Source organism: Lepidochelys kempii, chromosome 2, assembly GCF_965140265.1.
Source record: "Lepidochelys kempii isolate rLepKem1 chromosome 2, rLepKem1.hap2, whole genome shotgun sequence".
Lineage (NCBI taxonomy): Eukaryota > Metazoa > Chordata > Testudines > Cheloniidae > Lepidochelys > Lepidochelys kempii.
This window is the reverse complement of record NC_133257.1, coordinates 157,749,916-157,765,795: the sequence shown is the minus strand read 5'-3', so window position 1 is coordinate 157,765,795 and position 15,880 is coordinate 157,749,916. Positions and strand designations below refer to the sequence as shown.

General features: G+C 45.4%; 1 protein-coding gene across 9 annotated transcripts in view; it reads left to right on the top strand.

The window, feature by feature from the left end:
• The window catches only part of COL15A1 (collagen type XV alpha 1 chain), a 282,092-nt gene that overhangs the window by 151,197 nt on the left and 115,015 nt on the right, over positions 1-15,880 (top strand). For all 9 annotated transcript variants that reach the window (XM_073332560.1, XM_073332562.1, XM_073332555.1 and 6 more), the window contains 2 exons: positions 5,818-5,880; positions 10,823-10,951. In XM_073332560.1, the coding sequence (XP_073188661.1) occupies positions 5,818-5,880; positions 10,823-10,951 (192 nt within the window). The remainder of the gene's footprint in view (positions 1-5,817; positions 5,881-10,822; positions 10,952-15,880) is intronic.

Genomic DNA, 15,880 nt, shown 5'->3' with positions numbered 1-15,880 from the left:
GGGTAAGGAGCACACAGAGCAACTCAGGAAGTGGTCACAAAAGTGACACCAAGCCATCTTTGTGCTCATCTGACCTTGGGCCTACTGCATACCAACTAATTTCTCTGGCATGAGACAGAGCAGCTCAAGGGTTACTCGAATGTACCCCAGCTGATGACAACCCCAAGGGACTGATAATGCTGCTGGGGATCACTAGGGCATGGTGACACCCCAGGCCACTCCTTTTTCCCCCAGATTGACCTCAGCAAACAGAGTGCCCTATGTGTGCTATGTAGACTCTTCATCTCAAGAGGATTACCCTTGATCCTCATATTGCCTGCTACAATATCTTTCTGGCCATTTTATGCTGGGGTGCAGTGCAAAGAGGCTGGAGTGGATCCAGAATCTGCACCCTTGACTTCTGAGTATTTACATAGTAAGTTTGCCATTATATTAACATCAACATTTATATCTGAGACACAAGGTGGGTGAGGTAATATCTTTTATTGGACAAATTTTGTTGGTGAGAGAGACAAGCTTTTGGGCCTCACAGAGCTCTTCTTCAGGTCTGGGAAATGTACTCAGTGTCACAGCTAAATGTAAGGAGGGGAACAGTCCCGCTCTTGTGGGGAACTTTCCTGGTTTCTGCCCTACCCCAGTGAAGTGGGCTAGCGAAAGGATCTGAGTCCTCGCTCCCACTTCCTTTACCCAGTGGCCTCCCTGCCCTTGAGGACTCCCCTTCCACTCTCCTGTCTGGCAGAGTCCTTGTAACCCAACAAGGCTGGGCCCAGGATTCCTGGGGGGCTCGACCCCCAACCCTGCTGTGGTCACCTAGGACAGGGGCTAGGGTGTCCCCACTCCGGGGTACTCTCTCTGCACTGGGCACTTCTCTGACCCACTGACCATTACATACAAGTTAAAGCAAATGCAAGTTATTTAATCAACAATTAATTTTAAAAAGAATAAGGAATAATGGGAAAGGTTAAAGGAAACACATCACCCCACCCTATGGCAGGGAACATCACAAACAGTGTCTCTGGAACGTCCGGGCAGTTCACAGTCTGTTCCTTGTAAGTCCCAGGCCTTCTTCTCAGGCCCTGGCTGTGCTGCAGGGATGCTGGGGGTTGGACACTTGCTCTGGTGGTGGCCACACGCTCTCAGGCTCTAAGTGGTAGGACCCTTCTTCCCAGTGTCGCCCCCGCCCTGTCGGGGTTATGATCCAACCCTGGCCTGCAGAGCCCCTTGGCTGAGGCGTCTCCCTGTGCTGGGCCCGCTGCCCAGGGTCCCCCTCGCTCTCTCCAGCTGCTCACCGCACCCAGCTCCGGATTGCTCCAGCCCCAGCTGCACCACTCGGTCTCTGCACTGCTGCTGCTGCTCTGCCTCCAGCTCCCTGGGCTGCTTCTCTGGCCCCTCTGCCTCTGGTTGCTGCAGCTCTGCTCCCAGGACAGGTCTGCTCTGCAGGCTGCTTCTGTGACTCTGCTCCCAGCACTGACCTGCTTCCTGGGCTGCTTTTCTGGCCCCTCTGGCTCTGGTTACTGCAGCTCTGCTCCCAGCACAGGGTCTGCTCTCTCTGGGCTGCTTTTCTGGTCCCTCTGGATCTGGCACAGCTCTGCTCCCCAGCTCAGCTTCGGCCCCTGCTTTCTCCTTAGCTCGGCCCCACTCTGTCTGACCCCAGGCAATTCCTGCTCACACAGAGGACGGGACCTCCCTGGCCTCCTGACTCCCTGATTAGCCTGCTCGCCCTGTCATTCAGGCTGACCTGGAGCATTGGCCTCTCCCCATTGTTCCTGGCGGCTGTCAGTCTCAGGGTCCTGATTCCCCATTGACCCTTCCCCCTTTTTAGTACTGGGAGCTAGCAACTAAAACACCCCCACTGAATGTTAGTAAGGGGGCAACCGTCCCCTTACATAAATACAAGGTGGAACAGATTGTTTAGAATAAGTAGTTAACACATTTCAAGGGACCATTCAAGATTAAGTTGCCAGTTAACCGCTCTTCAGACATTAGGGGGAAAGGAAGGGAAAAAAATATAAACAAGGAAACCCAGGCAGAGACCCATCATATCTGGCCACGGCACTCTTACTGAAGAAATATCAGGACCCTTAGACGCCATCCTTAAACCACTCAGCACACAAAGGGCTCGCTTCCTCCAGGACACAACCAACTTCCTCCAGAAATTGCTACTTTAACAACCTCCCTCAGAACACCACCTATGCCACCATGGATGGCACCTCCCTATACGCCAACACCCCTGACAATGACAGCATTGCTTCCTGCCTCAAATATCTACAAAACAATGGACAACCCTCAGTTATCCACCTCATACATGTCTCCAAACTCCTCCATTTCATCCACACCCCTAACAATTTTACATTCAACAGCATACACTTTGTCCAAACCAAAGGAACAGCCACAACCCCCCTCTTCTGGCCTTCAAACAGCCACCCAACCTCTCCATGCTCATCATCAGAAGCAAGCTTCCCACAGACCAGGACACATGAACTCAAAGTGGCTCCAGAATAACAGATGCAAAACCTGCAGACATTTCTATTGCTAGGATGATCAACACACACCACAACACACCTTTCAAGACCCATGGGTCCTACATATGCCTAGCACAACAGGTGGTGTACCTCATCTAGTGCACTAAATGCCTCGATAACAACTATGTGGGTGAAACCAATCACTATGTCTTGCATGACTTTGAACAAAAAAATAAGACAAAAATATCATATCACTTGTGGGTGAATGCTTCACAAAGCGATCACTCTATATCTGACCTCTCAATTCTCATCCTCAAAGGAAACCTGTATATACGGTGACCAGATGTCCTGATTTATAGGGACAGTCCCAATATTCAGGGCTTTGTCTTATATAAGCGCCTGTTACCGCCTACTCCCTGTTCCGATTTTTCACACTTGCTATCTGGTCACCCTACCTGCATACTATGTTCAAAAGACAAGCCTAGCAGCTTAAATTCATAACTTTGCTAGACACTAAAAATCATGATCTGAATAGCAACACTGGATTTATAGCTTATTACAACAATCTATAACCCACTAACCCCAGCCCCCAATTTCCCCTCTTTTTTTCTCCCTATGAGTGGAGCAGTGTTAACTGGCAACTTCACCTTGAATGGTCCCTTGAAATAAGTGTTAACTACTTATTCTAAACAATATGTTCCACCGTGTATTTAGGTGTGATACTACTCCCAGTACGTTTCCCAGACCTGAAGAAGAGTTCTGTGTAAGCTTGAAAGCTTCTCTCTCACCAACAGAAGTGGTCCAATAAAAGATATAACCTCACCCACCTTGCCTTTCTAATATCCTTGGAACAACTCAGCTACAGCAACACAGCATATAAAAATTAATGTGTAATTTATTTTAAAAAATGATTAAAGCTTAACTCTCTACTGACTTCAATATGCACTTCCATAGTTTTCACTTGTAAACATTGAGGCTGCTCAGTGCTGAAGTACTCCAAGCTCCTAAGGTGCCAGTAGCAAGCCGGGTGGATCGTGACTTAGAGGCAATCACTGTAGGTGTTTCAGCAGCCAGGCCTTGTAGGTGCTAGCCCTGGTGGGTCCCAGCGACTACTCAGACACATGGTTAAGTGAAAGGGTAGTTTATTAAGGCTGGCAGGAAAAGGAAATGTTGCAAATATCCTAGGTACAGAGGCTTAAATGGTTACAGTTCAAGGTGAGCAATAGTTGTTATTGTTAGGGACCCCGAAGCAGTCCAATCAACAACCAGGGCTCTTCAGGCCTAGTGCTTGGGTGACCTCTCCAGTCCAGTTTCTATTCAGAGAAATAGGAGCCTGCAGGTTTCCAGGCCAGGCTCAATTAATTAGTCTTATTAGGGTCCCTCTGCACTGGTTCAATGCCCAGCCACTACTGCTCCCTCTGTAAGACCCACATAGATCTGCACCTAGTTGTGATGTCTGGCACTCACAGTACGGGAACTGTGTGGGCAGAGAGGCCATGCCTCCTTGCTTTTAACAAAAGAAACAAGGGAAGAATTCATGTCCCCTGTAGAATTTTTTTTCCTTGGTAGAATAATAGATTCTGCCAGGGAGGTGCTGTAGTTACACCTTTTGCCCACCAGGGGCTGCTGTGGCACCAGAAGAGTGGGCCGCTGGCTCACCACCAGAGCAGCCAGCTGCAGAGGAAGGGGGCGCTTTGGCCTTGGTCCCCGCACTTCTACAGAGGTTCTAGCATCCTTGACTCCCAGCCTGTTCCACACACTGCTCTGCATATGGTTTCTGGGCATTTCTCTCTGCATTCAGTCTCTCTGTAATTCCTGACTTGCCATGTGGCCTCTACATCCAATTTCTTTGTAGCTCCTAACTAGCCATGTGGCCAGCTACTGCTTCCAATTCCCAACAATGCCCAGCTACTCTTACTTGGCCAGAGGAAGGAGAAGTATAGTGGGGAGGGAGCTGGTAAGATTTGTAGTCCCCTGCTTTGCAGATCCATGACACACAGAGTTTGTCTACACATACAGCACTCAGCAGCACAGCTGCAGTGTGACTGGTGAAGACGCTTTCTGCTGATGGGAGAGAGCTCTCCTGTCGGCATAATAAAACCACCTCTGCAAGTGGCAGAAGCTATGATGGTGGGAGAAGCTCTCCCACTGACACAGCGCTGTGCACACTGGTGCTCATGTCTGTGTAACTTATGTTGCTCTGGGGTGTAAATAAACCACCCCTCTGAGTGACATAGGTTATGCCAACATAAACTGTAGTGTAGACATAGCCATAGTCAAAACCTGACACAGCTGTGTCAGAACTCCAGAGTGAACGAGCAGTGAAAAAACTCCTATGTAACTAACTTCAGTACAATGAATAGACATTATGCCATAGTCCCATAATGTTAAATGTAGTGTAAATTATTTACATGTGTGAAACTGATATTTCAATTGCTAATAACTCCTATTCATGTTTGTACAAGTAGCAAGAAAGCTTCAGCTTTTTCAGGTTTCTTATGCATCAAACACTCTCCAATAATTCAAAAAATGGATGACTAGATTTCTTTTGAACTACTCTAAAACTTCATCTTCATGAGACCATGCATGGAAAATTTCTCTTGGGGAAGAAATAAGATTCTTTCAGAAAATTTTGATCTTTAAAAATATGGGGGCTTGGAAATCTGAGCATAATCTTCAGTAGCGCTTTCAATGTCAATGGCCTGGAGGAAAGAGTTTGGACTCCTGTATTTACAGCCAAAAATGCACAAATCGGAACTAAGCAGCCTTTCACCAATCATAGCATGACTCAGTTTCCAAATAGATTGTTTTAATTAATAGCAATGCAATAATTTAATGTTTTTAGTTTCTCTACAAAAATGCCTCTGCAGATCCCCACAGCAGAATCTTCATCCTATGCCTTATGAGTCACAGACCTTTGCAGGAAGTTAGTAGCTAATCGCTATAGATGTATTTTTGGGGGATACCCAAGTGTGACAGGTATATTTAGAAATTTAAAGCTGAATGTAAATATTTATTCCATCTCATCTCCAATGATCTTACATAAGGGTGCAACTTCTGGGTATCCCTGTCAATGGAATAGAATAGTATTTGTAGGTGAATACAGAAATGAATAACTAATATAGTTAACTGGTATGAAACTCCTCCAAAGCATCTGATTAAAATGCTGGTGGTGCATTTAGATATAAAAAATATCAATGAAAGTTTAAGAATACATTTTATTTCATAGACAGCTTTCTGCTATTGAGATGCCAACCATAATGAGATTAACAGAAGCACAAATGGTATTTTTATATATCAGTCTTCCATCTCTTCATTAGAAACAACATTTTAAAATGAATTCTCTTGACTTCAGAGTAGACTGGAACCTGAAGGATCTGGATCTGGTGACCTTGACCGAGACAGTGAGGTTTTAAGAGTAAGTATGTACTAATGTTTGCTAATTTTGTGCAGTAAATAGCTTTATCTTTTATCTGTATTTTAAATGATTATAGCATTTGAATAATTATGAATCAATGATCATATGGTTACACAGTGCAAAACATGGTTTTTATTTAGATAGCATCCTTAATACAAAACATCACAAAAAACTTTGCAAGGAGAGTTTATTTGATCCAAAGAGTAGAGGAAGCTTTGCAGTCAGATTTTAAGAGAAAAAGTGAGTTGGAAGCTTGGTTAGAGGCAAAAAAGTGCAGAAAAATGGGGCAGCACAATTAAAAATTCAGCTGTCACTAGCACTCTCCCACGATTGTGGAGCATTTGGGGAAGGGACAGAGGAGGCTCGGATTGCGGGAGTGTCATTGGTGGTGGAGTGGGAGAAAGAGATGGGAGAAACAGAGTGAAGGAATCATGGAGAGGTTTTTGTTTGTTTTAAAGAAAGTCCCTTTTGATTCTGAGATGATTAGAAGTCAGTGAAGATAAGTGGATGGTATTATTCATTGCTTGCTTCAGCTTTGGGCACCTATTCCTTTAATAAGGTGTACAACTATATGGGGCTGTTAATTCACACTAATGCCTTCTGTGAGCCTTGAGTGTCCTCTCTGTCTTCTGCCTGTATCCAAACCTTTGCAAAGGCCAGGATTAGTGCTGTACTTTTATTAAATCAAAACTGGAGATCTTTCTAAAAAGATATGCTGTAGCTCAAACAAAAAATATGGTCTTGATCAGTGTTGAGCTGGAGCCGGTTCACACTGGTTTGCTAGAACCGGTTGTTAAATTTAGAAGCCCTTTTAGAACCGGTTGTTCCGCGAGGGACAACTGGTTCTAAAACGGCTTCTAAATTTAACCGGCCAAAAGTGGCGCCTTAGGCGCCGACTCCATGGGTGCTCCAAGCCCTGGAGCACCCGCGGGGAAAATTTGGTGGGTGCAGAGCACCCACCGGCAGCTCCCTGCCCCGGCCCCAGCTCACCTCCGCTCCACCTCCTCCCCTGAACGTGCCACCCTGCTGTGCTTCTCTGCCCCCACCAGGCTTCCTGCAAATCAGCTGTTTGCGTGGGAAGCTGGGGCAGGCTGAGAAGCAGGCGGTGGCTTCCCGCTCAGACCCGTGGAGGTGGAGCGGAGGTGAGCTTGGGCAGGGGGGCGCGAGGAGGGCCGCCCGGGCCGCAGCAGGTAATCCAGGGGGCGAGGTGCAGGGGAACCGCTTCCCGCCCCAGATCACCTCCGCCACCCTTGGCCAGAGCGGGAAGCCACCGCCTGCTTCTCTGCCCTCCCCGGCTTCCTGCTGAACAGCTGATTCGCGGGAAGCCTGGGGAGGGGGCGGAGAAACAGAGTGGGGCACTGCGTTCAGGGGAGGAGGCGGAGTGGAGGTGAGGAGATCTGGGGTTGGGCGTGGGGCGGGGAGCTGCCGGTGGGTGCAGAGCACCTGGGGAGTTGGCGCCTAAGGTTCCACTTTTGATGAGATCAGTGGGGGAGCGGTCCCTCCCCCTGCCCCCCCCAGCTACGCTCTCCCACCCCTAGGAGCCAGAGGGACCTGCCGGATGCTTCCTGGGAGCTGCCTCAGGTAAGCACCTCCAGGACTCCCCACCTTGCCCCCCGGCAGGTGCCTCTGGCTCTTAGGGGTGGGCACCCACTATGGTGGCCCACGAGACCCTCCTGCCCGGTTCTGGGGGCAATCAGGGGACAGGGGAGGGAGATAGATGGGGCAAGGGTCCGGGGGGGGGCATCAAGGAACGCAGGGGGGTTGGATGGGGCAGGAGTCCCGGGCGGCGGGGGTGGGCAGCGACCCCCTTGTGGGGTAAGGAGGAAACCCATTGTTAAGATTTTGGCAGCTCATCACTGGTCTTGATATCGAGATTACTATGCAGGAGGTCAGAGTAGATTATCATAATAGTCCCTTCTGGATTTTGGATCACGTGGTGATTGCCTGTTCTGTTCATTCCCTCTGGAGCACCTGTCATTGGCCACTGTTGGAAGACAGGATACTGGGCTGAATGGACCTTTGGTCTGACCCAGTATGGCCGTTCTTATGTTCTTATGACTTAAAATCTATGAATCATACTTTCCCAGTATTGAATTCATCAAAGGCTGATGCCCTATTTATAATTAATATGTTAATAAGTAGGGGCATAGCGAGCAGATCGAGGGACGTGATCGTCCCCCTCTATTCGACATTGGTGAGGCCTCATCTGGAGTACTGTGTCCAGTTTTGGGCCCCACGCTACAAGAAGGATGTGGATAAATTGGAGAGAGTCCAGCGAAGGGCAACAAAAAATATTAGGGGTCTGGAACACATGACTTATGAGGAGAGGCTGAGGGAACTGGGATTGTTTAGTCTGCAGAAGAGAAGAATGAGGGGGGATTTGATAGCTGCTTTCAACTACCTGTGAGGTGGTTCCAGAGAGGATGGTTCTAGACTATTCTCAGTGGTAGAAGAGGACAGGACAAGGAGTAATGGTCTCAAGTTGCAGTGGGGGAGGTTTAGGTTGGATATTAGGAAAAACTTTTTCACTAGGAGGGTGGTGAAACACTGGAATGCGTTACCTAGGGAGGTGGTAGAATCTCCTTCCTTAGAAAGTTTTTAAGGTCAGGCTTGACAAAGCCCTGGCTGGGATGATTTAATTGGGGATTGGTCCTGCTTTGAGCAGGGGGTTGGACTAGATGACCTCCTGAGGTCCCTTCCAACCCTGATATTCTGTGATTCTATGATTCTATGTTCCTTTGGACCCATGTTTCTGACACTACTGCCATTAGATGGAATTCATCCTGTGTACTATCTGAGTCTCAATTAAGCCCTATTTTAGGGATTTATATGTGAATTAAGGGGTTTTTAGCCTTGTGCTGGTACTTTCAGGGGTGTGTGTGTGAATTTCTTAAGATGCAGTGTGGTCTAGCGCCGTGCTACTCAAAGTGGTGGTCCGTGGACCGGTGCCGGTCCGTGAGCCATCGGTGGCCGGTCTGCGTGCACATTGGAAAAAAAAATTGCCAGTCCCCCACATCAGATAGCTTGAGAAGCACTGCTCTAGCAGACAAGGTGCTCGATTAAGAATCAGGAGACTTCCATTGTATTTCTGGCTCCTCCTCTGACCTGCTGTCCCTTCACCTCTCAGTCTCTTTGTATCCCTTCCACCTTGTCTCCATTGTTTAGATTATAAACTTCTCCTCAGGGCAGAGACAGTTTTGCTGTATGTTTATATAGCACAATGGGACGCCTGCCTAGGGATGACTCATCAGCTTTAACTCAAACTTTCACTTTGCTACCAAGGTAAAGTTTGGAGTTTTCCTTGACCCTGAGCTATTTTTTTCTTGCTACATGTCTGAACAGCCAGCCAAATCCAGCCTTACCTTGCTCCTGCTGAAATGCTGAATAACGAAATGCAGCAACAATAATCCCATAAAACTCCCATCTCCAAGCATTACTTTGTATATAATGACAGGTTTCAGAGTAACAGCCGTGTTAGTCTGTATTCGCAAAAAGAAAAGGAGTACTTGTGGCACCTTAGAGACTAACCAATTTATTTGAGCATAAGCTTTCGTGAGCAACAGCTCACTTCATTGGATGCATACTGTGGAATGTCTAGCATCTGATGAAGTGAGCTGTTGCTCACGAAAGCTTATGCTCAAATAAATTGGTTAGTCTCTAAGGTGCCACAAGTACTCCTTTTCTTTTTGTATATAATGTTACACTTAACTGGGCTTAATGCCCAGAGAATCAGCCAGAAGCACAGTAAAGGTGTGTGGTGGGGAATCTTACAAAGAGAAAGAGCTGGTAGTCAAATGGTCAAAGGTGAACAAACCTAATACAAAGGTATTGTATTGATCATTGTTGACAGCCAGAGAGAGAAACTACCATACACCTTTGGGATGGGCCTGTCATCTGTATTGAAATTTTCTGTTTTATAATCTTCCTAAATCTCTCTTTTCTAAACTTCAAGAAGTCCAGGATGCCATATCCAGGAAGCTTGGTCATATAGTATAGCCCCGTCCTGCAGCATCTTCACTGACATCCTATCCATCTCTCAGTCCAGTTCAAAATTGCTCTCCTAGGACTCAGTGTTGTGAGGTGCTGAGAAACTTATCCTCAGCCAAGTGTTCCTTCAGTGGGACTCTTCATGTGCATAAAGTTAAGCATGTGATTGTGTTTTTCTGGATCAAGGCCAAAGTGCTCATCAATTTACAGGGTCAAGCCCGTAATTTTCAAAATTCTCCATTACCTTTTTCCGTTAATATACAGGATCAGTAATACAAGGTAAAGCATTAAAGATTAACTTTTATTTAAGAGAGAGGAATTTTCAAATGTATATTTCTTAAATATGAAAACAACTTGGTTCTTTCCATGGATCTTTCATTTCATGCGGTTTAATGTCATTGTGCTATCAGAGCCACGTCTTTGGGCAGGAATCACCTGTTTGTTCTGTTTGTACAGCACCTAGCACAATGGATTTAACATGTCCATGACTAGGGCTCCTTGGTGCTATGGTAATACAACTAGTAGTAATAATCCTGCTCCCTCTGAAATTAATAGCAGAAGTCCCTTTGGCTTCTATCTATCCTGATTGCTTCGGAATGAAGACCATGTTGATCACTGGAGTATCCCTGAGTGTCTTACACAAAGTAAACACAGTAGATTTTCATTTTTAACTGTCTTCCATAGTTGCAGATTAAAGGTGATGGTGGAGGCATACCTCCCAGAGCAAGGGAAGAATGAACTTCTGTGACACTGCTAGGGAGAGAGGGGGATCAATGGGAGCAGGATTGACCCTTAATGAAAAGAAAGGGAAGTGTTTGCCCAAGTTCAGTGATATAGAGTTTTATGAATTCTATTTAAGAATGCTGGTTCTCTTTAAGAATGCTGCATGGACCTGGCCGGGGTGGGGATGAAAACAAATGACAATGTTTTCTAACAGTATTTCTGATTTCTCAAGGGTCTCCCTGGGCCACCAGGCCCTCCAGGATTACCCGGAGCACCAGGAAAACCTGATTCAAATGCAAGATCCCCTGGATCACCAGGGAACGATGGGAAAGATGGACCTTCTGGTGAGCCAGGCCCTCCAGTGAGTATCACTCATGTGTAGACATTAGTGCTATACTTCAGCTATAATTTCCTACACAGAGAACTTGCATGTTTCTTAAGCCTTGTCTACACTGCCCCTTTACAGCGCTGAAACTTTCTCGCTCAGGGATGTGAACCCTCACCCTGCGAGCACTGCAAGTTTCAGCGCTGTAAAGTGGCAGTGTAGACAGCACCACCGCTAGGAGCTACTCCCCCCTCGTGGAGGTGGGGTTTTTTTACAGCACTGGGAGAGCTCTCTCCCAGCGCTGGTGCCGCGACTACACAGCCATGTTAAAGCGAAGTGAAGACAAACTCTTAGAATGCTGACTGTTGTTGGTATTTTAGGATGGGCGCTACTAGATGAGCCCAGGATTTGATGGAATTTGCAATTTTTTGCCAGATTCTTATGAAAGGCACAAAAGCCAAAGGGCCATATTCTCTGGAACAGCTAGCTGCATTGCTTCATTCCAGAGCAGTACAAAGCAGCCAAAGAATACAGGTGAATGTGGACCAGGCTGAAGAATGAAGGATGCTTTTACTGAAGTTTAATGAGACTGTTTATTTGTTTTTCCCTGACATTTTCAGGAAAATAAAGCTGGGAAGCAGTTACACAATTCAAAGGGAATTTATAACTTAAAGCTACCATTGGACTTTCATCTCTTTGGGCTTTCTCCCTTCATTGTAGCTCACCCAGAGATGAAAATTTACCCTTTAGTCCTAAGGAACACTTGAAGTGCAGTCCTACTTTGAAAGATGATAGTAGAAATGGTGTCATGGGGTTGTATATTTATTGTATGTCAATACATGTTAAATAAGCTCAGCTAACAATAAAAACAGTAACTACTAGCTCTGTAAACTTAGTCTGGAATCTGAGAGTCAAGGTGGGTTTTTTCCTTCTCACACATCACCACTGGCAACAGAAGTTGAGGCCCAAATCTGATCCGCTGCAATCCCGCTATCTTCAAATTATTCTCTGTGACCCCAATGCTTTCAGTGGATTTGCACAGGTGTAACTGGCACTTTGTGTAAAAAACCAAACAAAACCCCCCCACTCCTTTCTCTCTGTCCCAGTTGCGTTGGTTTTCCAGGGCTAACATGAGTAAAAACATAGTGCCTAGAGTCAGCAGACACGATTCTGATTACTGTTAGAGAGCTTATTCCTTCCTTCACTCTCCCACTTCCCTGGTCCTTCTCGCATGAACAGAGAGCAACAATACCTGAAGTCCGAAGGTGCAAACAATTCGATGTTTATTGGGGTGAACTTCCAGCAAGCTTAAATACAAGTTCCTTTTTCCTTATTTTCGAATCCCAACTTACTTCCTGTTTTCCCCTAATTTATATAGTAATATTCTTAGCTATACCTTAACCAATCATTCTACTGAAATTTAACTAACCAATCCTAACATATTGTAACATGATTAGCTAACCAATTATATCCCACCACCTTAATTAGTTTACACCCAGCAAAATTAATTATACAGCAGACAGAAACAATCACAGAACCAGACAGAGACCATGCCAATAAACAATAGCAAAGTGGGAACTATAATGACAAAACAATACAGAAGTGAGGATTTCACAACTACATCTATAAAGACATAAGAGTTTCCCAGCTGTGTCTATTGATAAGTGAGTTCTTACCAGACAGAAAACTATCAACCTCAATTTCCTTTTACATCTTCTAGGCACTTCCCTTTCTCTGGAGGTGATAGGCACTATCAGGATAGAATTGTATTCCTAACAGCCCAATAGCACCTTCTTTCAATGTGACTACTTTGGAATGTGAGGATGTGACCGGTCGCTTCCCAGCTTATGGCTGCCTCTGTCGCTTAGCCAAAGGCCTTAGCCTAAGAACAGGACCTCAGACTGTCACAGTAAGAGAAGGACCTTACACTGGCAGACAGTGATTTTGATTCTTTCTTTTATACCTCTAACTAGCCAAGTGATAAGAATACACCTAAATTCTTAAAGTACAGGCCTCTACAGACAGGCCTGAATATCTATATCCTAACAATTACATCATGCAAGAAAGTGATTACTGAATGTAACCACTTTTCAGAGTAGAGTAGAAGGACACTTTGGGCTGGTCTCCACTACGGGGAGATTGATGCTACAGCAATTGATGCAACAGGAATCGATTTAGCGGGTCTAGTGAAGATCCACTAAATCGATGGCAGAGCGCTTTCTGGTCAACCTTGGTACTCCAGCTCTCCGAGAAGAGTAAGGGAAGTCGACCGGCGAGCATCTCCCAGTGACTCAGCACCGTGAAGACACTGGGGTAACTTGCATAGCTGGAGTAGTTTAGCTTAGGTCACCTTACCCCAGTAGTGAAGACAAACCCTTAGAAAGGCCCAATCCCACTCGTGTTGACTTAGTTGAAGCAAGATTGACCCCACCAAAGAATTGGTGCCCAGATTAGCTACAGTGTTTTTCTTTCTTTTTTTCAAGCAAAGACAATTATACTTGGCATGCCCTAATGAATCTTAGCTCAGAACATATATCTTCTCAAAAATCTTTGAAGCTAAATACGTTATTTTTAAAATATCAATTTATCTGATTAATTTTGTTTGTTTAAGTCATAGGATGAATTCTAATTTCATTGAATTGTAATTGTAATTTCATTCCTTGAGATCTTTCCTCATGTCCTGAAGGACCTATTCCTTGAAGCCCTTCAGAAGGTGGCTCCAAGGACATGAAACTTGGACTCTTCATTCTACCACCTGTGAATAAATGACGGGAATGATTAGGATAGTGTCAACTGATTGTACTACTTGTTTAAACTAAAATAGGAAAAACAAGCTGTTTGGGAGCAAACATTTATTGTACTTACTGTAAATGTAAGTGCCACAATAAGGATCATCCCACTCTGAGTTAAAATAAATAATTATGGTTTTAAGTGACTCCTTTTAAATAGTATCAAAAGGCAACCAAATAAAGGGCAATAATACATCTGCCTTAAATGACATAATATAAATACTTGCTTTCTAGAGGGGGGAAGAAAAGTGCTAGAATGAACAAAATGGGGTCCCCAAAGTCATTTAATGTATTTTTGTTTCCTAATCAAAAAAGGCTGCCAAGTTTGCAGAAGGTAGGAAGGACAGTTTAAAGAACTGTGTCTGTTTGAGTCAATTAATCTTGAACAGACCAGAAATTTTATGAAACATAGGATTTCAATCCTGTAAACCCTTTCTCATGTTGTTTCATATAGCCAGTATCCATATACAGCAGCTGCTGCTGCCAACTCAAGCTGGTTAAGGACAAACCTAAATAATATAAAAGACAATTGAAATAGAAATGGTTCACCCCCATCCCCAAAGCCTGCCCTTTCTGTGGCGTGAGGGTGACCCTGGCGCACGTGTATCTTCAGTGCACCAAATTGCAGTCCCTCTTGTTTGGTGGAGGATCAACCCTTAGGCCAACCTTCAGGCCTACCCTTAAAGTAACAACCAAGGGAGCACAGAAGGGGGAAGGCAAACCCTGCCATCAGTGGGGCTGATTACCCCAGGCCCACCATCGCCAGAGGGGTAAGCACTAAAATCTGGCAGGATGAAGGAGGTGCCTGGTCAGAGGCTATCCTCACATTTCCCTTAGCAAAAGTGTGAACATTTTCAGTGTTGGATAGTAGGGTTTCTACACAGTCCATGGTTCAACTCCCTTTTGTTCCTCTTCAGGGACTCTATATAAAAAGTTTGCTGGGACCCCTTATCTCCTGCCCAGATGTGAAAAGTGCTGGGATACGCTTTGTAGTCTCACTGACTGCTGTCCTATAAGCCATCAAAAGGAATGGGATATGCTGGTCTCAGTTCCTTTGACGCTGTTCTACAAAGGAATTCCTAGAGTCCTATTGAACCTTTTCACCATCCCATCAGATTGGGGGGTGGGGGTGGTGATGGGAGCTCTGCAATCCCTAGAATCTCACAAATGTGTTGGAACACTTTGGATTCTGATTTTCTCCTTTCATCTTTAACTCATCTGGGACCCCAAATCTGGTGAAGAATTCATTTACTAAGACCTCTCCTACTGTCCCAGCATCTTGATGTCTTAGTGTGTTAGCCTCAGGCCATTTTGTAAAGTAGTCCAGAACCACCAGCAAATACTTATTGTCAGCCTCTGTCTCAGCCAAGGTCCCAAGAACATCAATGGCAGCATGCTCCATTGGTGCCCCCCACAAGATAATGCCGCAAAGGGAATGTCCCAGTTTTAAAGGGACCCCCCTTTATAATGCAAGCATCACATTTCCTTTATCAATTTTCCACATCCTGCCTGAATTTTACCCAATAGAAATTTTTCTTTAGGTTGGCTCAGGTTTTTGCAGTCCCCAAAATGTCCAGTAGTTTTAAAATCATGACGTAACCTCAAAACTTCTTTTTTAATTTATCCGGTACAACCAGCTGGTGTCTGGATCCATCACTTGCTGGTTTCTCCCCATTCCTATACAATATTTCCTCTTTAAACTCAAAGCTTTCCCACCGTGACCCGAAAGCCTTTAGTGTGGTGTTTATCGGGGGGACACTATGTTCTACGGTGACTGCATATGCAAATTGATTTTCCAGTCTCACACAATCCTGATATCAGGATCCTCTCTTCGGAAAGTTTTGACTTGTTCTGGGGTCCATTCCTGCAACTCCATCCTCATCATTCCAGTTGATGAACCAGGAACATGGGCACTTGTGTGAATTAGAGGAAGTGAGCCGCCCCCAATTCCCTTGAGCAACTAATTCTTTGCTCTCCTGTTTGGGGCAGGGTTTGCAGTTAGACTCCCAACAGAGTTGTCTGGACAAAGTATCAGCATTACTGTGCTTATCGCCAGACTTATGTGTGATTGTGAAATCCTAGCACTGCAGTTTCTCCAAGCATCTGGAAAGCTGTCCCTTAGGATTCTTGAATCTAAAGAGCCATTGCAGGGAAGCATGGTCTGTCCTGACCACAA